General features: G+C 37.2%; 1 protein-coding gene across 3 annotated transcripts in view; it reads right to left on the bottom strand.

The window, feature by feature from the left end:
* Positions 1–5,054: 5,054 nt before the first annotated feature.
* cdh7a (cadherin 7a) overlaps positions 5,055–26,216 on the bottom strand; it is a 199,427-nt gene continuing 178,265 nt past the window's right edge. For all 3 annotated transcript variants that reach the window (XM_024280477.2, XM_024280478.1, XM_024280479.2), the window contains exons 11-12: positions 24,694–24,942; positions 5,055–6,691 (exon numbers count right to left, since the gene is read on the bottom strand). In XM_024280477.2, the coding sequence (XP_024136245.1) occupies positions 6,177–6,691; positions 24,694–24,942 (764 nt within the window). In that variant the 3' untranslated portion in view covers positions 5,055–6,176. The remainder of the gene's footprint in view (positions 6,692–24,693; positions 24,943–26,216) is intronic.

Below are 26,216 nucleotides of genomic sequence, written 5' to 3'. Positions count from 1 at the left end.
GAAGCCAAAAAAAGAAAAATATACTAACAAAACCTAAACCCACGTGGAGCAGATCCAAGGGAACTTTTGAAACTATTATGGGATGGCCACATGGCCTACAGCTTGGCGGCCATTTTGAGGCAAAATTTGAGATTTGCTGATTTTCACGTTTTTCCACAATATGGGAAAACAAGACTTTTATTCATGAGATTCACAAGAAATTTCACAAAAGTGCCGTCAGCTATCGTCTACGAACAAAGAAGTTTCATCGACCTTTGACCTTAGAAAGAGGCCGCCATCTTTAATTTTTTTTTTTAAAGCACCTTCGTGTTTTTAAAATATGACAAAAACTTGTCGTAAGCAATTTTCATCGATCGTCTTGTAACTTCTAAAGTATCAATGCTAATTTTCTGTGGAAAGAAGTTGCAGAATTTGAATGCATGCACATTGTAACTATTACAATCTTAGCTAGCTCACACATTTATGTCATGTATGAATTCTCTCGCTGAACAAAACAATATATCATATGATATAGCAATGTTAAAGTTGTGGGCGTGGCTTACAAAAAACTATCACAAAAAAACAAAAAACTGCTGACTCAGCAAAAAAAATTATTTCAGAAAAAAAAATGAAATCCGCTAACAAAACCTCCATACCAAATTATTATGGGATGTCCACACTATTAGCGGCTTGGTGGCCATTTTGTAACAAAATCTGAGATTTTAGCGAAATTTGCTCTACAATGAACCCTCAACTTTCTTTGACCTTTGACCTTGGGAAAAGGCTGCCATCTTGAATTCTCACTAAAAAAAACAAAACAAAAAAAAACACGTTTTGATCATTTCCAAACTTCTCTGTGTCATTGGGAAGCAATTAGGACAAAAATTGGAGCAATTAGAAGTTGTAGATGACGTGGATCAGTAACACCGATGCTTCAGAGGATGAAAAAAAAAAATGGCAGCACATGATAGTGATTATGTTTTCAATATTATTTGCTGGTAAGTTTCCTTATAACAAGTCTTCCGTATTTTGAAGACTTAGACTCACTTCAACAAAAATGGGGGGAAATGAGGTAAATTGATTCTTTATCTTGTATTTTTCCCACTTTTCTAAAATTCTGGTTCCTCGGATCCGTTATTACAAATACACGACCAACCAGACTTAAATCACTGTGACGAGAGAACAATCAGCAGGCAGTAAACCATCCAATTCACGAACCATCAACAAGATTTGGGTGTAATTGCTGGAACAACTCTGACAATGAATAAATATGTTGAGGAATTTCACTTGATGTTCACCTAAGAACCATTCCAGCTTGGCTTTAACCTAAACGGTTCAGAAAAGTGCAATCGTTGAGAGAAATTTGATTGGACTTGGATTAGAGATGCATCTTAAAACAATTGCTTCCATCATGTGGATTCCCCCATGACTTCAGTCTGGTGTCTTCACTGGCAGAATACTTATCAGGCGAGTGCCGTCAATGAGGCATTAACTGCTGCTGAGTGTTTGTTGTCTTTGGGAATTTGAGAAAGTTTAATGATGCAAAGAGAAGTCTCTAATTACACAGAGTCTATTTGAGTGTCTCCACTCTGAAGTCTATAGTCTAGATTCTTGTACTGACATGTAATATGGAGGAAATTTCTGAAAAAATATGATGCCTGAAACAGGGAGCGGCTGTGTTATCACTGTCACACATGCACTCGGTATAATTTGTCCGTTTACGAGAGATGCTGCGTTTGAACTCTCAACCAATCCGTGACTAACTCTAAAAGAGTCTTCAGATCTCCTTAAAAAGTTAAAAACATTTTCAAGACCCGTCTAAAACAAAAAAGTGATGAGAAAAAATCTCTGACTGTTTGTTGCTTCTTTTGAAAAAAAAAAAAACTAAATTAACAACTTGTCATGAAAAAATTGATAAAAATTTTAAATACTTGAATGCACGTCAAAGTGGAGGCCGGGGACCGAATCCGGCCCTCCAGATCATTTTATTTTATTGTTATTAATGACCCGATGTTATCTTGTGCTCATTTTTAACTTGGATAATTTTGACACAATATATTTTTATTGAAAGTTATTTAAGGTTTAAGTTGATTTATTTTGGAATAATATTCCTGCCTTTTTATTATTCGTAATTGTGTTAAAAAGTTAAAAAGTTTTAAAAAATTGGCATCATGCTTGATTTTTGGATTATTTTGGTTTTACTACGATTTTTTGGCTATTTTGGAGTTTAGCTAATATTACAGCTACATGCTAGCTATTTTTGCTAATTTAGGCTTTTCTTTATAAGTTTTTTTGGGCTGTTTTGGTGTTAGCTATTGACACGAAAGCTAATTTAGTTTTTTTCCGTTTTTACGATATTTTAAAGTTTAGTTATTTTTTAGCTACATGCTAGCTGTTTTAGTGGATTTATGCTTTTTACAGTTTTTTCGGATATTTCGAATTTAAGGTATTTTTTAGCTAGCTGTTCTGGATAACCTAAGTTGTTTGTTTTTTTAGTTTTTCAGGATGATTTAGCATTTAGCTAATATTTTAGCTGGCTATTAGCTTCAGCGTTTTTAGCTGCCAAATTCAGATTACAGCATTCACACATTATCGCATGTGTATATATATATATATATATATATATATATATATATAGTTCATAACTATGTTAAAAAGTTAGGGTTTTAAAGTTTTAAAAATGTAGTTTTAGTGTTTGACGGTTTGACACTCCTGATCTAATGTCTGTTGTGCTTTTGATATTTACAACGTGTTCTTGTGGCATTTTTGGAGGACATATATAAAAGACTTTAAGATTAAACTGTGTTTTATTTGTGTATTGTGTATTTCTGTCTTCAGACGGCCACAATCTCTCTGCTCTGCTCCATTCTGATGCGTCCACTTCCAGACAAATAGATCCGTGAACGTCTTTGTTTTAGTCGTCTGAGCTGGAATCTGGTTCTAAACTGTATGACTGGACTGTTTGCTATTTTTGTTGTACCGGTAATATTATCGTCATAACTGACAGACGGTTTATTTGGCACAAATGGGAGAACAGGAGTGAAGCACAGCTAAACGTCCATAAAGTTAAATCAGGGTCAGGCAGAGGAGCACAACCGAGTCTAAATACTGCTGGGAGTGATTACAGATGGAAAACAGCTGTGGGGCTTCTGGGAATGGCAGCAGGGGCTGATGGGAAGTGTAGTGTGGGGACCCAGGAATGACTACTCAGGTGATGGATCCTGGGAGACAGAGGACCGGTTCATGACAGTGAGGTTGGGGTTGTGAGGGAGGGGCAGTAAGCTAGTGGGGGAGAATGTAAACAGAGAGCTCTCACCAACAGGAAGTGTGAATTCCTAACAAACTTCTACAGAAACTATAGAAAACAACATTTTTTTTTTCTAAAAACAGGATAATCATAATCAAAAGAGCGCTGGGAAACACTTTGAAAATAGATCAAAAGATGATCAAAGTGAGACTTTAAAAATGTCCAGAAAGTAAATATTAAAAAAAAGATTTACCTCTTTTGAACTTACTATAGATATTCACTTTAATCTGGGAAGAAAAAAACAAATTTGTCTCAGTACCATCATCCTTTCTGTTCTGCATTTGGGCAGTTTGGAAGTAATTGATGTCTTTGATAAAACACCACCACATGATCTTTCAGTTTTCTAACTTAATTGTTTTGTTTTGAACAAAAGGTGCAAATGCTAACTATCAATTAAAACAACATAAACCTTAAATTAAAAAAAATAAAAATAAATAAAGAATAAATGTAAAACGTGAGGAGGTGTTGAGCAACAGAATATATGTACCAGTACTCTTTTTTTTTTTCTTTTTGCCTTTTAATGTTCAGTGTTTAAATTCAAGCTTCTCTTTCCTTCATCATATTAACCTTCGTTATTTAGGTTATTTAGTTTGTTTCAGACTGTATGAGGGAGCAAACAAAGGTAAATTAGTTGTTACAGTTTGTCAGACTAAACTTTTCTGTAGATTTGTGTCAGTTTACAGCATTTCTATGAGCATTTTAGCTTCTTCTGAACTGTTTTATGTGTCTAAAGTTCCACTTTGATCATCTTTTGATCTATTTTCACATTTTTTATTTACTTTATGCCGATTTTAGTCAAAATTAAAAAAACAAAAAACAATTTTCTAGGACATAGTTTCTGCAGAGCAGCATGAGTTCATTAGAAATTTGCTCTTTATTTTGCTGAGAGCTCTCTGTTTACAGTCTCTTCCATTAGCTTACAGCCCCAATCTAACGGAAATTGCGAGCATTGCTCCAATACTGCGGTACTAGAGCTATGCTCACCAAAAATGGCGAGCATGCTCGCCATTTTTGGTGAGCATAGCTCTAATACCGCAGTATTGGAGTTATTCAGTCGTAAAATTTTAAACCAGATGAGGAAAACAAAGTCGTACAAATGTTTCGTGGAGCGGATCAGGGAGTTAGTTTCTTACTGATTGTAGCACCAACAGCCTTTTTTTAAACAACATTTTTTTTTTTTATTCACAACAATTTAAATAAAGAAATAACAAAAAATGTAATTTTAACATTTATTTTCTTTAAATATGTCCTCCATCATGAAAAAAAATGCTACAAGAACATGTAAAAAAAAAACAAATACACCATTTTTATTGAAGGTTGTTTTTAGCGATGAGTTAGCGATGCTATGCTAGCTTGTTGCTAAAGTTTTCTATAAGTTCTCCTTTATTTTACAGTAATAATTTACTTGTGAAAAGCCACAAATAGCTTTGTTTGTGCAACTGTAGAACAGTAGTAAACAGGCTTTCGCCCTATCCAATATGGCGTCCAACTTTGCGTATGCAACAAGCTAGCATAGCGACTCTAGCCTTTATAACTCATTGGTTTTTAATGTATTAAATTATTCATTTTTTTAGCTAATTTTGCCTAGTTTGTTACATAACTTAACATTTGTCAGTGTTTTTTTTAGCATTATTTTATGTTTTTCCAACAATAGATAATTAGAAATGTTTATATTTTAGTTTTTTTTTTTTTAAATATTAGTTATTTAATTGTTAAAAAATGTCAGAATTCAACATCTAAACACACTTGAAATGAAATTCTGCAGACATTTAAGGAACTGGATGTAAATTTTATTTTCAGGAAACGGATAAAAACAGAATTCCCACAGTTCCGGCTCTTTATTATAAATAAGAATACATATCGGTTGCACGTTTGTACCTCCAATACTAGGATAATAACCTTAAGCTGAAAAAAATGGCACATATGATTATCATACAGTGTGTCCTCAGGTCAAAATGGGTCGTCCCTTCATTGTTCATCGACAAAAATGTTCTGCAAACTATAGAAGCAAAATGTATTTACGTACAAACTGCAACTTCACCCAGTAAGCACTGTCACTTCAGAAAGGTTTTTTTTATTTTCTAGAGTCTAGGTAGAGCGAACCTCAAGCACGATAAGGACAGATCCATCAACTCTCAAATGTAGAAAAAGGTTCTAAGGTCCACTTGCTTCTTACAAAAGCAGAACAACTAAATCCCGACAGAATCGCTGAGAAATGATACATTGGACTTGGCAATAGAAAGGTGGCAGAAGAAACAGACAGAGACACACACGACATCGCAACATCTGCAGAAGGTTTTTGTTTCCTCTTCATCGTCCTCATCGCTTCCTTTGAACTACTTCATTATACTGAACTGTTTAGGAGCACTTCCTGTGTCCGTCTATGGAAAAATCTATCCCCAAGAAAGAAAGAAAGAGCAGAACACAAAGGTTAGAAACCGTTCTCGCCGGTCACGTGACCGCCGGCCGACCAGCTGCCACATTTCATGAGAAACTTGAATGTTTTCCTTGAATGCATCAAAGGCGGAGTGCTGGGCCCGCGCCCATCTCTGGAATGAAAGGACAGGTGTCTCCCGTAAAAAAACAACCTGTAATGCATTCTGGAGTTTGGACTCAACCCAAAATCGGAAACCTTTAATGTCTTTTCCACACAAGGTTTCCTCCTCAGTCGAGCCACTTTTGAAGTCTGTGTCAAAACTCGCCACTTTTGAAAATCCAAACCGGTAGGTAAACAAACCCAAGACCTTTGAAGTCGCGGCGTTTTTCTTTCAATCTCTTGTCTTGTCTGTGAATCTTTCGCTCGGTGCGCTGAGGCGGACACATTTTCTCTGACAATAAATTACTCAAACGTTTGGAAAGTCCAAGAGATGATACGGGACGCGTTTAGGGGCTATGAGAAGACGCCGGCACCTTCGCTGTTGCCATAGAGATCGGCCAGCTTTTTAAAGCGCGGGCCCCAGTTGCTGAGGTAGTCGTAGTTCTGATCCGAGTCCGTACTTAACGACTCCAGCGAGCTGAGCGACTCGGCCACCGAGCCGCTGCCCTCAAAGGCGTACGTCTGCAGGGAGTCGTAAGGCGGCGCCGACGGGTCCACGTCGGCGTCCTTCAGCCGCTCCCAGATAAACTCTCGGAACACGACGTTGTCCGGGAGGTTCTTGTAAGCCGGCCGGGACGCGGAGGGGTAGTGGAAGAAGGTGGGGGTGTCGGGAGTGACGTCCCGCCGCACGTTGGGGTCTCTGATGACGTTGAGGTTGCGCAGGGTGACCATGTCGAAGGCCTCCGTGTCTTCCTCGCCGCCTCCCTCGTCGTCGTAGCGAACGATGTTCTCTCGGACGTCCCGCTCCTCCTCCAGGATGAGAGGCTCCTTCTTCCTCCGGCGCATCGTCACAATCAGCAGAACCATCACTGCAGGGAGAGGAAACGGCGTCTGAGTCAGGGCTACAGGAGGTAAAATGTCTTCTTTTTAAACTAAAATATCACAAAGATAATCTTTAAAAACATTCAAACCTGCTGAGTCAAAAAATATCCATAATCCCTGAAAACGTTTTAGCCAGTTGTGGAGTTCTCGTTTCTCATACATCTGATGGTGAATTTCTTATTCTTAGGAAACAATAGCTCTACAAAAACATGCATAAACGAAAAATAAAAAAATAAAAATCCACTTCGACAGCGCAGCAGCATCCTGCAATACTGCCACCAAATCTGATGCAATTTCTCATCTTCTATAGAACGATATGGATTTATGCAAATAAGCAGACAACAGTGAAGGATATTTCTTTGCTTTTAGTTAGAATTGCTACTTAAATAGTTGTTCAGTTACTATATATACATTTTTGTTTATTTTTTTTCTGTAAAATCTTGTTTTTCTCTTTAAACATCAGTTGTAAAATGACTCAGAGATAAAATAAAAACGTTTAGAAATAAACTGTAACCAATGAAATTGGCGTCTACCTGATGGTGACAGCCAACCCAAATCTATTATCTAATGTGTAACGAAGAATGAAACCACAAAGATTGTTATAATTTATATCTAAAGAATGTAGACTGGTATTAAAATAATAATATAAGTCTCCATCGTCCAAAATTGGAAGTAGCAGATGAGTCTTTCCCTAACATGAGTGTTAAAACAGTAAACTAAATGATGGAGTTTTGAGGTGGTATGTTAGTTTATTTGTAAGAGAGTAAATATGAATCTGAAATGATAAAATAGGTTCTATAGAAATCCCGTTTCGCCTATAGGGCGCCATGCAGCCCTGTATTTAAAAGACATTGGAACATCAAGAGGAGAATCTAAAAAAGGTTGAATCCTTCTGAGTTCATGGAGTATTTCTGAAAGAGCATGGAGAATGATTTAGTTTTATTTAGTATATGTTTATTAGAGCTTGTGTTGTATCAAGTCAAAATCATGATATATATTAATCTCGGTAACACTTGGTTTAGAGAAGTAAATAATTGTATCATCTGCATAAAGGTGAAGGTTACATTTTGGAAAGCATTTTGGGAGGTCATTAATAAACATGGAAAATTATTATGGCCCAAGGGAGGATCCTTGAGGGATACCTTTGTCTATTCTTATAGAGTTGGACGAGCTTCCCCTACATGAAACACACAATGATGTTTTCCTTATCGGAGCTGGCATCTAGCTTAAAACTAAAGTTCAGGTCCAAAATGTGCCTAAATTGCATGATAATTGTCATCTCATTTGAAGTTTTTAGCCATTTAGAAGTCAACCTGTTTGAGTCCAGATTGGCATTCAGCTGAAAAACCCAAACGAGTTGATGGAAAAGCCCCAAAAAGTTCAGTTACTGCAATGTGTTTCAGACTGGAGGCTCAAAAGCAGTCCCAGATCATGACACTACCACCACCATGCTTGACGGAGGACATTTTTTTTCTCATAAAAGTTTACTTCTTCTTTTGATTAATAGTTTAATGATAACTGAAGTATTTTCACCAATAACTATGAAAAAAGGAGGTCAGACAAAAGGAAATCTACTGATGACACGTGTCTCCATAGTAACAAACTGCATTGATGGTCCCTTCAAACTATACGACTCATCTATACACATTCATTTTATTTAACCAAAGCTAGTAGTGTTTTCTGCTTAAAAGAATTCATCGTCTGCATCTGAAAAAACCTTGAATTTGCATTTCTTTGAGTAAATATGTAGAATTCTCCTTTTATTTCAGCAACTTTTGACGTATTTGAGTTCAGATCTTTTTATTTGGGCTCTGAAAGAACTTTTCAGTGAAGCAAAAACATCCAAGTCAAGTTCAGCGGACTTCAGTCCTGTTCAATAAACTGTATTATCGTTTGAATCAAAAGGAATTATCATCAAACATTTTATTATTAAGAGTACAATCCACTGAAGAAGATCGGCATAATGCACGAGATGAATGAAATCAAACTTTCTGCTTGATTCAATAATCAATTGTGCAAAACAGACTGAGAGCGGCTTTCTTCATCAACTGTTCGGGGACAAAAAGGTAAAACAAAGACGGAGACTTAGAAATGATCTAACAAGGATGTTGGTTTGAGGAGAAAAATATGGTGAAAACAAAGTTTTGGCGAAAAATCACTTCTGGTTTTAAATAAAAACTACATTTCTCACCCAAAAACATTATTAAGAAACCTTTTTGTAGATTTCAGTTAATTTCCATCCATTTATCAATTCTCACCTCTGGTCTAGTTGGAGTATTTGAGCCAAGATAAGGAACAATCTGGACACCCCACCAGCCAATCCCAATCTTAACGATTTCCTTTTTGACTATATTTATCTGTAAACAAACTTTTGTACATCTGCATAATGATCCGTTTATTTGCACATTTTTAATTTCTCACCTGTGGCAACAAACTGGTTTGTACCAGAACAATCCCTGAGTCATGCAGTGACCTAACTTGAATAGTTCTCCAGCGTACCTTTGCACAGATTGGATATGTCCCAAAGCTGTTATCAGCGGGTCATTTCCCACCTTTTCATTTTTTCCCTAAATAATGAATTCAATTTGTATCCCTTTGGAGCCTAAAACTCAGTTTTGAATTTACCTCTGTATTTTTAAAGACTACTTGCTTGCTTATTTGGTATCACTTTATTCACTTATGTGAAACTACTTTTATTTTGTCATTTCTTAACGTTATATTTACACACTAGACATAAAATCAAGCAAAAACAGCAAATTCCATCTGGAAAAATGGGATTCATTTTGCTGTGGAAACCCCAAAAATATTTAATGAACCGTTTTTACAACATAGAAAGGAAAGCTTTAGGTGTGTTTTCATAAAACAATTAAAATAAATTCTGTCAACAAGCTAATAAACATGTTTTTGAACTAAAAAACAGCAAAAATCCAGGTGAAATTCACAGACGTCTGTGATCCACATGATTGTGTTGGTAGAGGAACATCCCCGACCTCACAGCTCCATGATGTCACCTTTCTTGTGTTATACAGACCGCGGCTGTACTACAGTTTACTTGTTTGGCTTCAGGTTCCCCATAAAATAAGAATTTCTCTCCTGAGAGTACTCCTGTCCATTTGACATTTTCTCAGGAATCCTTTCTTTGTTTTTTTATCTCATGTTTTCCTTATTGTGTTTGTGAAAACTAATGAAAGAGAGTTTTGTTTTTGGAGAAGTTTGACTCAACTGGGTTTCAGGTGTTCTGCTGGACTAAAATCTGCACACAGGTGGGGGCGTGTCTGTCCACTCTGACCTGCACCTGAGGAAGAGACTTTTGCGGTGAACCGCAGAGTTTTTTTTACAAGTTTTAGACAACGCTAGTGCACGTTATTGTTGAACAAATGAATATCAATCCCAATGCCAAATTATCATTGTTTAATTTCTATTAGCAGACAGCTCCGGTTGGCTCTGCCCCCCACAGCGGGTCTTCCGCTCTGATTGACGTTCGTTTTCCACCTTAAAAGATTGTTTTTGTTCAAAAACTACAAATATATACAATATTCTCTCTTTAACTCAATAAAATGTAATTTATAGAATATTGAAATGTGTTTATTTTAGATGGAGTTTTATCACGTTGATGCATGAGGGTGTCCATCAGTTCCAAAAAGGGTTAAACTGAATTCATAGATTAAACTAAGTTGTCACAGGTTTTATTTATTTTTTTAGATCTCCTAACATTGTTTTTGAGATTCCACCCGTCTGCAGCAAATGTGTAAGCTGTCCACCTGTTTCTAAATATGTTTTAAGATCCGCTTTTACCTTTGACGGCTGTGACTTGTTGTTGGGATTACAATCACTTTATCTGCATTTAAGTCTTTTTCCAGACGCTGATGTTGTTGCTTGAAACTGTCATGAAACAATTAAAACATAAACACAATTGTGTCAAATTCAGACAAGAAGTTATCGATCCCACTGAGGTGAAAATCAGACGTCTTAAAATGTAACATGAGTTTACAACATAATGGCTTCTATGATGTAGGTAAACAAAAAAAAAGTAGAAATGACCAAATTTATTTCCTATTGACGACACTGTTCATGTCTTTGTGTCTTTACCTTTTTAGATTCAAGCAGTGATTGATGGTCTAAAAATATTAAAATCTATAATTTTATGCAATCATTTTACATATTTTAAAAAAATTCTGCAACTTGATACAAAAGTGTTTACGATCCCAGAAAGGTTTAGTACTTAGTGAGCATTTTTTAATGATTATATTTATCTTTTTTTACAAGTGTTTGTGAGAAGCGACAGATTATTGCTGGTAGTTTACTGTTAGCTTGAACAATCAAATGGTTATTTATTTTGGAAAAAAATTTATTTCTTCTTGTGAACATTTTGTTTAGAAATTAGGACGTTTTTATCTCAAAACTTGAGTTCTCAATGTGCTGCACAAATATCACTTCATAGAGGTTTGGTGTAGAATGTTGAACCGGTGCAAATCTTGCTCCAGGTTTTCTCTTTTTTTTCTTATTAACTTCTCCTCCAGGATCGACATGAATTTTCCACAATATTGTCTAAAATTTGCGGAAACTCTGCGGCTCTCCGTGAAAGTCCCGCCCACCGACATCGCAGGAGGCAAACGGTTCAGAGAAGACAGACACGCCCCCACCTGTGTGCAGCCAACCTGAAATCCAGCTGGATCAAACTTCTCCCTTTTATTAGTTTTCACAAGCATAAAGAAAGTTTATGAGAAAAAAATGAATAAGCTGGAATAAAAGAAAAACAGAATTTGAGGAAAAATGTCAAATTAGCAGATCTCTTATCAGATAAATTCTTATTTATTTGGGCTGCCTGGTTTGACTTTAGCCTGGATTTTTTTAGTATTTTCACTAAAAAACATGTTTATTGGTTTGTTGACAAATTTTATTCTTGTTGTTTTTATAAAATTACAACAAAAAGTTTCATTCTATGCTGTAAAAACAGTTTGTTATGCATGTTTGAGGTTTCCACCGCAAAATGAATAACATTTTTTCAGACAGAATTTTCTGTTTTTGCATAATTTCATGTGTAGTGTGTGAATATAAAATGGACAAATGACTACATAAAGGTAGAGTTACATAGGAGAGGTTGTGCTGATTAAAATAATACCAAATAACTGATGAGGTAGTCTTTCAAATAGAAAAAGTAGACAAAAACTGAGTTTTAGACCCTTAAGGTTAAAAATGAACGTTCTAAATGTACAATTTTATATTATGATTATTTGCAGATAAAAAGTGGCTGGAAAATACTATAACAAAAACATATATATATTGTTGATCAATTAAATAATTTTTTTTATCGTAAAAAAACCTTCTTTCATGAATGAAAGTAGCCTAAGGTTTTGAAGTGAGTGTCTGTCAGGATTGTTGTACATCTCTGTCATGCTCACCTCCTGATGGTGTGAACAAGCATGTTTCAGCTTTTCGTTTCATTTTGAAAACCTGTGTTTACCTCTTCCCACATTTGCTTCCAGATCTGCCGGAGAACGTGCAGCTATGGCTCTCTGCCATTGTACCGGGAGCCCTCCTCCAGCCTCTGCTCCCTCTCGCATGCATTATTGCTGAAAATAACTCTACGCCCAAGCAAAGTGGCAAATGTCTAATGATCCTCTATCCATCAATGTCAAGGCAGCACCAGTGAAATATCGTTCCGTGGGCCCATATTTCTTCCCCTGCTCGGCATCGAGCTGCTGCTGGCAGCACAGAAAGAGGCCCGGGAACCAAATTCAAACACCACTTCACACCCTCAAATGATGGAGCAAATGGAGGAGATGGAAGGAGAGAAAATGGCACATGGGAGGACTGCAGGAGATGAATCGCCACGTCTCTCTGTAAGCTATTTGAAGAAAGACTGTACGGTACAACTACAAGGAATGGTGCCTTTGGTTTAATAGACACTCCAAATCCACAAATCCAAAACACAATTTGGCACTCGAAACAGAACGAGAAAATTAAGCCCAATTATCATCAATTCCCTGAAATTTCAATAAGAGTTTCTCGGAGTGAATTAGCAGGACTGGCACACGGAAATGAAATATTTTCGGCACTGTTCAACAAAGCTCTTCAGGGTTTATTGCTTCTAACCAGCGAGCGTCAGCGACTGGAATGGGGCCAGCATCCAGTCACAACCTGTAAGCGGTGCACGGCTGAGCACACAAACAGTCTTTGTCAGGTACCGATGGGCGTGTAGGATGTGATTTCCAGCCCGGGCGCTTTAACAAACACAAGCCGAATACGACAAGCGCTCACTCTTCACAGCACAAGTTCCGAAGGTGTAAACCAAATGAACAGCAGAAGAAAGGGGATCAATTTGGTGCTACAAAGGCTTTTGATGTAATTGAATTGTTTAAATGATCTACCCCACGCAATCGATGGGGAACAAGGTGAATTTTCTGAGCTGCCCTTTTCTTACCAGCATGCCTCGCTTTCTCATTAGAGTATTTCTGTATGTGCTGTGTGATTCTGAACAGATTATTTACTCACCTTGTCACGCACATGCAGTCTGTGTCTGCAGTGAATTCCAGTGATGTGTTAATCAGCTGCAGTCGCTGTCTGATAGTAAAAGGAGGCTTAGAAGCCCTTAGATACCAATTAATTCACGTTTATCACATCAGAAAATATATTTAATTATTAAAAGAAATGATAAATAAGCATTAATACTCATAATTTGTAATGATTTTAGTTTTAAGTATGCTTTTGTCCATATATTTTTGATTAAATTAAATGTCCATAAAATTAAATCAAAAGTTAGATTTAAAATATAATGGTTACACTGGTTACATCCCTCCCACACGCTCAGCTTCACAGTTAGATTATTATTGTTTTCTTGCAGGTTTAAGGCCAAACCATTAACTATATATGAGCACTGGACCGACTAAGTGTGATGTCACCTATAAAAAAACGGTTAACTTCTGGCTCCAACCAAATTAAGTCAATTAAGTTTCCTTTTTTTTGCAATATGGAAGCCGCCATGTTGGAACCAGACGACATCAATAAGCATTGATTGGTCTGAGTCAACTTTCCTACTCTGGCCAATCAGGAGTTAGCTTGTTGGAAGGCCACACCCCTACCTCCTAAAAAAACACGCTTCACAAAATCTGTCGAACATTTTAAACTGTTAACCAGAGGCGGACTCAGCAGTTTGACGGCCCCCGGCAAGCCATAACATGGAGCACACTGCAGCGTTTGTCAACCATTTTTTATTTTTTAATCCTTACCTAGAATGAAACGGCAAATAATTAATTTACTGGTCCACTTTTAGACAGGAATAATGTTAAAAATGAATAGAAATTAAACTTAGAGTAAATATATATATATATATATATATAAACATTATTTTTTACTTAGAAAAGACATTGAATTCATTGAATGTGCTAATTTGTTAACCACTCAGGAGGATAAAACACTTCCACATGATGAGTCTTGAACCATTTCATTGATTTGAGGTATTTTTTATGACAGCAGCCTAATTATTGGCAGAAAAACAATATTTTAGACACTTATATGAAGTGTTCAGCACGGGGCCTCCAGAGTGTTGGGCTCCCCAGGCGATCGCCTACCTTTGCCTAATGATAAGTCCGCCCCTGTGTTTAATGTAAGACGACCTACTTCCATTGAGGCATCTGATTGGTCAGTTGAAAATATGAAAAAACAGGATTTTCAAGAACAAATATAGAATGATTATTCTTACAAATAGAGAAAAAGCTGTTTATTTTTGTTTTCTCCACAATAGAATGATTACATAAACATTCCACTCCTGTAAATAGCTGCATATCAGTGAAAAGCTGATTTTCTCTTCTCCAGAATCTTCTGGAACTACAGAATGTTAATCCCAGACAATTGAAAAGCTATGGTAGCCAAAAGAATGTCAACACTAGAGCTAAAGCTCCAGTGATGACGGGAAAAAGACTAAAGTACTTAAATACCAGAGGTTAAAAGTCTTTCTTAATTGGCGTTTAAATATTTGGTAATGTCAGAATTGATATTTGTAGTTTTTTTCTTTAAATTCTTTCATTTTTTATTTACTAGAAACGAGTGTTCATGAGTCGGTGTCTGCTTTCATGCAGGTGAGATGATGTGCTGTGGATAATAAAACCTTTTTACAATCAGAACAATCTTTACTTATAATTTTTTATTCATCAGTACATCCACAAATTGCCTGATTTTTTAAATTGTCCTATTAACCCTGTCTGTCAAAGCTAAGTATTTTTTAATAGTCCAGTGACATTAGTTTTGGGTTTTTTTCCACTGGTTTCGTACCAACAAAATGACTCTTGAGGTGGAGCGAAAGTAAATTTTCAGCCCTCATTTGTAACTTTTTTTACCTCATATCAGAACGTATTTAAAAACAGGAAACAATTAAATGCTTTCAACACTCAGAGCTCTGTGACTCCAGCAGAAACGCCTCATTATAAGCTCAGACAGAGGCATTACACCAGGGACAGACACTGAAGCACAAGACCAGTAGACTCAGACATTTATAGAATGAGTCTGATGAGCAACTTTTAGGTAGAAAGAACTTTGTGGACGACGGGAGTTCAACGCTGCGTCCTCTGGAGGACTGCAAAAGCAGACCTGAGCTGGAGAAGAAGGATCTTAACGAGATAATAATCATCTCAGTAGTTTAGACGTTTAATCCAAAAACAGTGACTGAGTCATTAAAGAGAAATGTTTTAAATGACATTTCTCTCAAAGCCTCAGTTGGATTCATTTGCAGGAATATTAATGCTAGAAGCAAAGGCCAAGTTCAGTAATTAAATCTAAAAATATCAGCCGGTGATTGATGAGCGCTCGGTTTATGAGCATAAAACTTTTGCAAATGCACAAACAGCTCGGAGCGGTTCGCGGCGCAGCAGGTGGAGGCTGCACATTTAGAGTTCTGAGGCACGAGGACGAGCGGCGGAGCTGCATTCGGAGGGGGCTCTCTGCAGGACGCATCTACTGTAGTTATCAGGCTGAGTCATGACGACAGATTTATTAGAGCCACTGCTGCTGACTGAAGAGTGAAGCTCTGTGATCTACTGAGAGATGGAGGAAGAAGAGAGACGTTACAGTTTGGGGTCAAGCTTATTAGAGTCCGTGGAGATAGCAAGACCATCTGAAGGAACGGATGAATGCTGTGGTCAAGTGGTCTGTATTGAGCCAATTACAAAACTCTTTGTCACCTCTCTGGTCGTTTGGAATCTTCACATCATAGAAACCTGTTTTATTTTCACAAACATATTTGTAAAAGGCAGGATTAAAAGACGTCCTAAATCATGATGGTCAGGCTGTCAAAAGTCCCACCCCCATCTGTTAGCAACACTATGGTCCCTAAAAATTCCTTCTTTAGTGAAATTGCCAGATTTTTTTGTATGGGAAGAAATATTTGTTGAAAGAATTTTTGTTTACATCAGCATGGGTCTACCTTTGTCATGGGAGGGATGTAGGTTGTATTACAGATTGATGAAATTGGCTAAAACATTTTCATTCACCGAAAGTCTATGTCCTATGGTTTATAATACACTTAATTAACAGAAAAATGTGTATTTCCAAAATGACTCTACAATACAACATTCAAAGGAGAAAGTATTAATAAAGTATTGGAATTGGTACTGATATCGGTATGATACCAGTATCAATATTGGCACCAGTATCAGTATTGGTATCGGCATCAACATTGGCATTAATACCAGCATTGATATTGGTATCAATATGGATAACTGTACCAGTATCGGTATTGGTATCGGCATCAACATTGGCATTAATACCAGCATTGATATTGGTATCAATATCGATATCTGCACCAGTATCAGTATTGGTATCGGCATCAACATTGGTATTAATACCAGAATTGATATTGGTATCAATGTTGATATCTACTCTAGTATCGGTATTGGTATCGGCATCAATATTGGTGTTAATACCAGCATTGGTATTGGTATCAATATCGATAACTGCATCAGTATCGGTATTGGGACTCCTGATTTAACGGTTTAACCCTACGTTCATGTAAGTTGGGAGTGAGAATGCATTGTTGGGTGACGTCACACCCTGTTACATCCAGTGAAAATAACACGTCTATGGGTATGACTTATACTCAGAAGCGATTTACGTATTTAATGTATTTGTATATTTCTGTATTTGTGACACTGTAAGTAGGTGTGTATCAATATGGGTTGTCTAGAGATGCAACAATATTCGATGTAAAACGCAAAAGTATTTTTCAGTATCAGTCTGGGGTGCCTTAAGGGTGTCTGCGGCTAAAAATCCCTGCCCACTCTCCCCCCCCCTGCCAGAAACTACCTCCTACGGTAGTCAAATAATAAAATTTTTAGCTAAATACTGAAACCAACCGAGATACTTCTTTTTTTTGCCAAAAAAAAATGTAAAGGTACATGAATACTGCACTTTACTTGTGTTGCTGTTGTTTATTTGGATGAGTAAGTCAGTTCTAAATATTTTAAATGGGTTCAATTTAGATTGTGTATGACATCCAGCTGTCAAAACTTAAGAGAACTGCTTAAATTGTTACAGTTCACTTAAGTTGAAATGTTTAAATGGGATTCTGCAATAAGTTCCAAGAACTTTGCACTTAAAAAATCTGAACTGTTGTTATGGAATTTCTCTCTGCAAAATAAAGCATTATATGTGTAATAGTAGGATTTTAGGGTTTATTTTTTCTTGCTCAATACATATCGAACCGTGACGCTCAGATTGAGGTACGTGAGCAAACTGTATCGTTGCATCTCTAGTGCCGTTCAAAACAAACATGGAAGAGAAGCTGTTTTCCTCCTAAATTTTGTGATATTTTTCTTATTCGCATCAAGACATTATTATTCTTGTTTTTATTTTTGGCTCCGATAATGCGGGAACGCAAGTCGTTGAACTGGGTTACAGAGACAGAAGTACCGCTGAAAGCGTCCATCATTCAGACCCCATAAAGGGAGAGTGTCTGATTGATCTCGTGAACCCAGACATGGAGACGTGACTACGGATGTTTTCAAAACAAATAAAACTGATCTCTCAACATCATCCATGTCTTCCATGCATTGTATATGAGATATACAGTACATACAACCTCACTGCTACTTAAGCTTCCAGGTAGCAATGAGGTTAAGACGGTAGCTCCTCCCACAAGTTTATAAATACATTTTTGAACAAGCATCAAGCATAGAATTTGATGCTTCCCTCTACTTGAAAAAGAGCAACTTATACAGTAAATATATGTTCACGTGTACATTGTTCCAGGTTAAAACTATCTGTAAAAGTATTTTTTAGCAAAGACTTGTGTTCAGGTGCTTTTCTGTGTATTTCAATGAATTTTATTTACCAATTAACAAAGATCAATAAACATTTTTCATGTTTTTTTTTTTTTCTTCTTACTTCCAACAGTTCTTAGTATTTGTCACAACCTTTGAACGAGTGTGAGTCTATCAATCACTCGGGAAGTCTTCCTTCAGAAACAAAGTCTTTTTCCCTGTTTATAATAATTCATGGAGGTCACACAGATAAGTAGCGTGTTGCATATCAAGGACGCTCCGCTGCTGTTTCGCTGTAACACCATATGTTAAGATGTTAGCGAAGACGCTTGTAAACGAGAATTCATTAGCATCCGGTAACAGATGACGCAGCAGCGAGCCGTCACCTCCAGGCAGCATTATTGTTCATAAAACCCCACAGAGAGAGCGCTTTCCTGGCGGAGCAGAGTCACAGTTTAACGCTCAGTTGATCTTCGCTGAAAGCAGAGGAGGATCTCCGCAGCGGCACACACCAAAAGCGAGGTGACGCCTCCGATAGGGTCACATTTTTACTTTACTCCACAAATTCCCTTGAAGTTTTTCTCTCTTTCATCGCAACAGAGAGCGCTTTTGTGATGAATGAAGAATCAGAAGAGCAACAGGCGCCGGAACCATGAACACGCTAATGAAAGCGGGCTCTATTCTGTACGCTGTGGCCTCAGGAAAGAACTCGTGGATCCTGTTTCTATTTTTTTTTCTTTTTTAGACCTCTAAGTTTGTCTCTGTTTGTGTGACTTTCCATGCTTCTCTGTCCCCATTCATCATTGGGATCAGGAACAGCCCTGCCTTTGCTTTTTATCTTTCACATCCACCTTTTCACCCAACGATTTACTCTGATCTTCCCTTCTAGTCCTCCACAAAGAACGTCCTTCTTTGAAACACCAACCAAAGACGAACACATTTAGCATACAGTGGGGTAAAAAAGGGATTTAGTCAGTCACATATTATGCAAGTTTTCCCTCTTAAAAAGATGAGAGAGGCGTGTATAACTCAACAATGAGAGACGATTAAAACAATCCAGAAAATAACTTTTTTTTTTGCAAATTATGGCAAAAATAAGTATTTGGTCACCTACAAACAAGCAAGATTTCTGACTCTTCTTCTTTAAGAAGATCCTCTGTATTAATTACCTGTTTGAACTCATTACAAGACATCAGTCCACAACCTCAAACACTAAAAACTCCACTATGACCAAGACCAAAGAGCTATCTTAGGACACCAGAAACAAAGTTGTTGACCAGCACCAGGCCAGGAAGACTGAATCTGCAATACGTTAAGAAGTCAATTATTAAGAAATGGAAGACATACAAGATAATCTCTCTCCATCTTGGACTCCCCGCAAGATCTCAAGTCAAAATGATCTCATAATCCCAGAACCACACGGGGGAACTAATGGATGTGCAGGCCCGTCTAAAGTTTGCTAGAGGATTTGGATGATCCAGAAGAAGATTGGGAGAATGAAACCACAATAGAATTGTTGATAAGAAATCTACTGTTTGGAGGAGAAAGAATGTGGAGTTAAATAGAAAGAACAGCAACCCTACTGTAAAGCATGGGGGTAGAAGCATCATGCTTTGAGGCTAGGATGACTGATCCGTGTAAAGGAACAAATAAATGGAGCCATTTATGGTCAGATTCTGAGTGAAAACCTCCTTCCATCAGCGTTGAAGATGAAAAGTGTCCGTGTCTTTCAGAATGATCCCAAACTGAAGGAGTGGCTTCAGAAGAAGCATTTCATGGTCCTGGAGTGTCGCAGCCAGTCTCCAGATCCCAACCGCATAGAAAATCTTTGGAGGGAGTTGAAAGTCCATGTTGCCTAGCAACAGCCCCAAAACATCACCGCTCTACAGGAGATCCGCATGGAGAAATGGACCAAAATACCAACAAAAATTTGTGAAAAACCTTATGAAGACTTACAGAAAACGGTTGACTGTGTCATTGCCAACAAAGGGTATATAACAAAGTATCCTCCTAGTTTTTTCTGGATTTCTTTTTCTCGTTTTGTCTCTTATAGTTGAGGAAAATTACAGACCTCTTATCTTTTTAAGTAGGAAAACTTGCATAAATAGTGGCTGACTAAATCCTTTTTTGCCCCACTGTGATCAACATCAGGGACAGAGCAAAATATTTGTTGTGTGCTGATGACTTTGTAAATATGTGTGACCTAATTCATAATGACACCAAAAAATATAAAAAAAAATAGAAACATGTTTAATAATCAAACCTGAAATGCAGAAAAATATAAACTATTGTTGTTTGATTATAGATTCTATGATAATTATTTATTTAAAGACAAATATGAATCTATAATTATAATACCACAAATAGGAAAAGTTTGGTGCAGAGACATAAGGATGCAGAAAAACATGTTTTTTGTTTGACAAAGAGGTCAAAAAGCCAGATCAAATCAAGAGGAAGGTGACCCACACAAAAAACTCTTACAGTTTTTCAGAGTGAATGTAAAATCCCCCTACATATAACCCACAGGCCGCGTTGGTTTAAGTCGGGAGCTTTTTAAAGTGTGAACAATTCTTTGAAGGGCAGCGGAATGACTCTGCTGTGTCTACTCTGCCATAAAATTGTAGTTAATGATCTGATTAACTATAAAACCATCCAAATAATGTACAAAGTCCACAGTAATCTGCTCCTTCACTACTTTCAGAACCCGTTTTAAATTTTAGATGGCCAGAGTGACCTCGGGGGCTCCAGAAACGAAAAAGTTTTACAAACGACATCATTTTCTTTTGAAGAGGTGAGTCTATGAAATAAGTTTAATTGTGATTTATGAATGAGTTGTCCTTTGTTTCCATGGAAATAATAAAACTTGGAGCCGCTTCCTATTTGGAACAAGGGGGCAGGGTTGTGCTGTCCAGTGATTATATAGTCAATGGTCACATTCCTGCCAAACTGCAAAAAACGCGACTTATACTCTGAAAAATCTAATAATCAGATGTGTAAACATTCCACCCTGAAAAATGTATTAAGAAAGTAGAAAATATTCTTGGCAGAAATGTAGCTGCTTTCCATACAAACATCATTTTACTGCTATCTGACTGAGGTCGCAGACTGAAAATATGAGGGAATGGATCTTCTTCCCTTTCAGGGTTTGACCAGAGCGGATAAAAAATGAAATATAAAGAGTCCAGCCTGGTTTCTCCTGCAGGAACCTCTGGGTGGAGTGAGAAGAGCTGTTAATAAACCACACCTCCACTTAAATGTGAACTTGAGCGGCAGAGGTTGCCGGGCGGAAATGTTTTCCCTCTGCAGTTTGATGGAGAAATGGATCCGAGGCTGGAAGCTGCGAGTTGGGAAGCGCTCCGGCCGGATTCCACCGTCTTTCTAGCCGTCGGTGCTCAGATGGCCATGACTTTGTTCAAATCTGTTTTATATAAACGCGCATTGGAGAAACTCTTTAAAGCAGATCGAACTAACATACAACCTCATCTGATTTCTATCAGAATCCCTTTTAAGCTCGTCTTAGCTGTTCAGTCGTGTCAACCTGCGTTAGATTCTTTTTTTGGCTTGAACGATTAACGGATCAAATGGGAAAACAGTCAGCAGATTCGTCATTAATGAAAATAATCCTGAGATTCAGGCTAATTCAGAGACAAATATCCGTTTGCGAAGGCCTAACCGTGTTTGCAAAGTGCTTTCTTCACTCTAGAATGATGAATGACATGCAGGTACAGACGGTGTGGAGCTCTGGGACTGCAGCAGCTCCTGAAAGGATGCAGTCATTGTTCAGGTTCTGCTCTTTCTAGGAACATTTGCTGAATATCTGACAACTCAGCTGTTTGGCTCCGTCACCGCATGAAGCTTCAGTCGCTCTTGTTTTTCATGCTTGTGACTGACATAACTTTAGATCAGTTGATATTTTAGCGTTATTAATTAAGCAAAGGAGATGACAAAACACATAAGTTTGAATAACTTAATTAGTTATTTCACATTTTAAAAGTGGATCCAAAAAAAGAAGCTGCTTCTTTAAAAGGCACACGTTTTAATTAGTTAATTTATATGAACTTGAATCCGTATTGTAACTCTGTTCTAATTGTTTAACATTCGTTGTATATTTGTTGTTTATTGTCCAGAGATTTTAAATCTTAATGTATATTTGTATTTTTCAATTCTTATATTTGTATTTTTAGATTCTTATGCTTATTTTGTATTTTTTGTACTTTTACATTTTTATGCTTGTATTTTTACATTCTTATTTTATTTTCATTTTCTGTTTGAAACAAAGAACAATAATAAAAAAAGGTTTTAGAACAAAACTAAATGATGTTAACGTTGTTTTTGATTAATTGAATGGTTGATCATTATTTTCTGGACCCAAATGGAAACTGCATCCATCTGATAAACAATGTAATGTGATTCTAAAAGACTTTTGTATATTGTTTTTACTGAACGGATATGGAAAATATATATATATGTATTTTTTTACTAATGTGTTATTTCTGTTTTTTCTGTTACACAAGTGACCAAAAAAGCACATAAGTAAGGTATTTTGTCATATTTATACATTTGTAAAAAATTGAATTCCCTTCAAAATAATTAGTAATAATGTCCACACATGATTAAAATAATTTAAATTTGTGAATTTCTTTAAAAAATAGCACAGAATTCTAATTCCAATGTGTCCTTGTGTAAAAAAAAAATCTACCTTAAAAGAATGTTTTGTAAAAAATGTTTTCTGTCCTCAGAAAACATTTTTTAAGGTTCCCATAACAGTTCATATCCACAACCAAGGATTTTGTGTTCTACAAACACAAACTCGAGCTCCAACCTTGAATATTTGAAACATGTTTTCCATTTTTCTCTTGTCACGTGCTGCCCCCCTCAAGCCAATCCTGGTACAAAATGTTGCATTAATTGATTTAAATAAACCTTTCCTTCATGGAAGAAGTCTATCCTACTACCATCATACCAAACGTGGTCACATGACTGCTCTGCACCGTCAAAGGTCTGTTAAGACAGCTGATCTATGATGTGCGTGAAATACAGTACATTAGAGTGAAGCCAGACAGATTTCTATGGTAATTTGATTCTTTTTTTTTCAATATCATGCTTTAGTTTGTCATCGGTGAACAAGCCAAGAGTGTCAATGATCCAGTAGTAGGTCACTGCATTTGGAGCATGAAATCCTGCCCAAACTGAAGGAGCAGACGTCTCCTCATTCGCCTCCTTAAGCCTCTCTTTTACCAGCGCTGGCTTATAGAATTTTCCAGATTGGTGGCCGGCTTCTGGAACAACCCAGACCGCCGTAATTCTTCTCTGCATCATAAAAAGAGGCTGGAAGACGACAGAGTACAAACGGTACACATGAGGCCTATGAAGGCACCTTGGAAGGGATCTTTCCTTCTTTCCGTCATGCAGGGTGGCATTGAAGAGCTCAATGTTTGGAAAATCAGTCTTAGAGAAAGCTATACACCCTTTTGTTCACAGACATTACTTCAATGAATGGGTGGGATTATTTCTACGAAACAGTGTCAGACGTAAATGGTTTGTCTGGGTTGTTTTGAGAAGCTAATCTATACAAAACATTATCAATTGGCTCCTCTGAGCATCAGCTGAGCACTAAAGCAGACCCGGAAGCAGGATTGGATCCCAGCAACATCAAAGTTTTGGAAGAAAGAGTTGAGGTCGAGTGGAGCTCTGGGAAACAGAAAAAACTTCCTGGGAGAAATAATTCTAGAACATAGAAAAGAGCCAGAGGAGGGATTCACACATGGATTTATTCAACGTAGGGATGTTCGGTCTTAGTGGATGTTTTCTAAAGCCTTTTCACATTTACATACCGTACAACAAACCTTGCAATTGCATCAGCATGGGGGGAGGGGAGACTTTGGCTCCACCTATTTCAGTAGCTGCATCATTAGTCTGGACTTTTTCTAGCATCTGGTTTTCATCTGGTCGTGATTTGAATTAAGAAATACTCAGAAATGCAGTTTTAATCACAAATTGTAAAACTTTAAAAATTCCTTGGCAAAAGTAAAGCAATTTTTCACATTCTTAGTTTGTATCAAATTTAATTTTAAAGTTGATGAAATCATCAATGTAAAATGTTAATTTGATGAAAACTAAAAACTCTAAATGTAAATAAATTGTAAAAAGTTGTATTAATTGATTCAATGTTTCACTTTTTTCAGTGTATTACGAGAAAAATCCTACTAGAACATTTTAAAAACACAAAAAAAATATGATTTTTATTGGAGTGGGTCTTTAAACTCCATTTGCTTTGAAGGGCAGAAATCCTGACTTAGACCTTAAGACACCTTTCAAGATAAATTTAGAATAAATTTAATATCTGAATGGCCTCTAAATCTCTCAGAGTAAATTCTATAATTATTTTATTAAAAATTTTGCAAATAGAAGATTTTAGTGAACTGGCAAACATTTGACAGGATATCTCGATAACACTGAGATTCCTTAAGAAGCTTTATTAACACATTAATAAACAATATTAATGTGTTTATAGGTTATTAGTAAGACATTTATTAGCACAATAAGCTGAATAAAGTTTCATTACCATCTTAATTGAGACCACAAAAGCTATATTAATAAACTGCTTACAACATTATATTGAGTTCTTAACCTCATCTAACATTTTTAACTACGGTTATTCATAATAAAAATGTAATCCTGCTGATAAACAGCTGCTGTAAGGAGACTCCTCCACCGTGAAGTCACGGTCGTCTTACCCAGGAGTGTGATGATGCAGCCCAGAATGGCCAGGAGGGCGCCGGTGCTGAGACCAGTCGCCGTGTAGGCCACGGCTCCACATGACAAGGCCACGCCATCGGAGTCGCACTCGCACACGCGCACCGACAGCGTGTTCGTGCTGCTCAGCGCCGGGCTGCCGCTGTCCACGATCAACACCGGCAGCCGATACACCGGCTGCTCCCTCCTCCTGAAGCCCCCTCGCTTCGTCAGTATGGACGCCGTGTTGTCTGGAAGACAAAAGCCGTGCGTCAACTTCCATTTAGCAGCGACTGTTTGGAATTCTGGAATCATTCGACAGTAATAAAAGCAAAAATGCTAACAGATGGTGTCATTAACATAGTTCATTATGTGACACACTGTGGCGTCTCTCGCTGGTCTTGACCACCTGTTGGTTAATAATGATGCTAAAATCTCATGTGCGATCGAGAACGATGCACCAGCGTTTGTCAGAGTTATGAGTAGATTGAAATGAACACTCAAACTACAACATTTAAAAATGTATTTCTGCCTAAAAGCATCATTTCTTTGTTCATCTGAGAGAAATTCTGATGAAGTTCAGAAGTCTGGAACAGAGAGGAAAGGTCGCTCAAAGGAGAAGTTTTATGGCACATTCACTTTGGAATAAATGAAAATAAAAAATCAGGTTGATGGGTTATTATTATGGGTTGGATAGCAATCATTTTAAAATTCAAAACACGTTCTGGAGCTAAATATTCGACATGTGCTACATGGAAAGTTCAGCTCAACATTATTTTGAATCAATATTCCAACAAAGCGGTCAAAGTTCACACAATAATTCAATCTTTTCGAAATAAAACTGGAGAAAATGGCAACAATCCAGCCAAATAAATAAATAGTTTAGATTGAAGTAAAACGTTTTCTGAATTCATGTGCAGAAAACAAGCTTTGTTTGCTTTGTTCAACCGTGCTTTTGTGAGTTCATCAGTTTTGACGGCCCTAAAATCGTAACATATACGGGAGGAAACAAAAGTGTGTAAATAGAGGCGGATCAGAAGAGCCGATGGTGGAGCTCACACAGGGTCAATGCCTTTACGTCGTCTTTCAGAGAATGAGATATGAACGGCCTCGCTTTGGGCACAAAGAACAATACAGATGTGTACATAAAATGTTCAGTCTTTACCTTGAAACTCCAGCTTTATCGTATACTTTTGAATTATTTGTTATTATCTGCAGTTGAAAAATGATGAAATATGAGGGCTGAGAAACTGGGCGGGACTGTTGACAGAGTAATCCGCCCCTCTCCTGTCACTTGCCATGTCCGAACCCCCTTTAAAGTGCAGAATAAAGTGCTTTCGCTATTTTGTAGTACTGTCCGAATCTGCTATTCGAAAATCAAGTGCACTTGAAATTTCCCAGAAGTCTTAGCAAAACACTATCAAATTCAAAACTCTCAACTGACGCAGATGTTGGTTTTAAAGAGGAAGTGACGTTACATATGTGCGCGTTATAAGGTAATGAGGATCGGGGAGCGACGATGCTT

Source organism: Oryzias melastigma, linkage group LG20 (assembly GCF_002922805.2).
Source record: "Oryzias melastigma strain HK-1 linkage group LG20, ASM292280v2, whole genome shotgun sequence".
NCBI lineage: Eukaryota > Metazoa > Chordata > Actinopteri > Beloniformes > Adrianichthyidae > Oryzias > Oryzias melastigma.
Note: the sequence above shows the minus strand (reverse complement) of the source record. Positions and strands in the feature narration are given on the sequence as shown.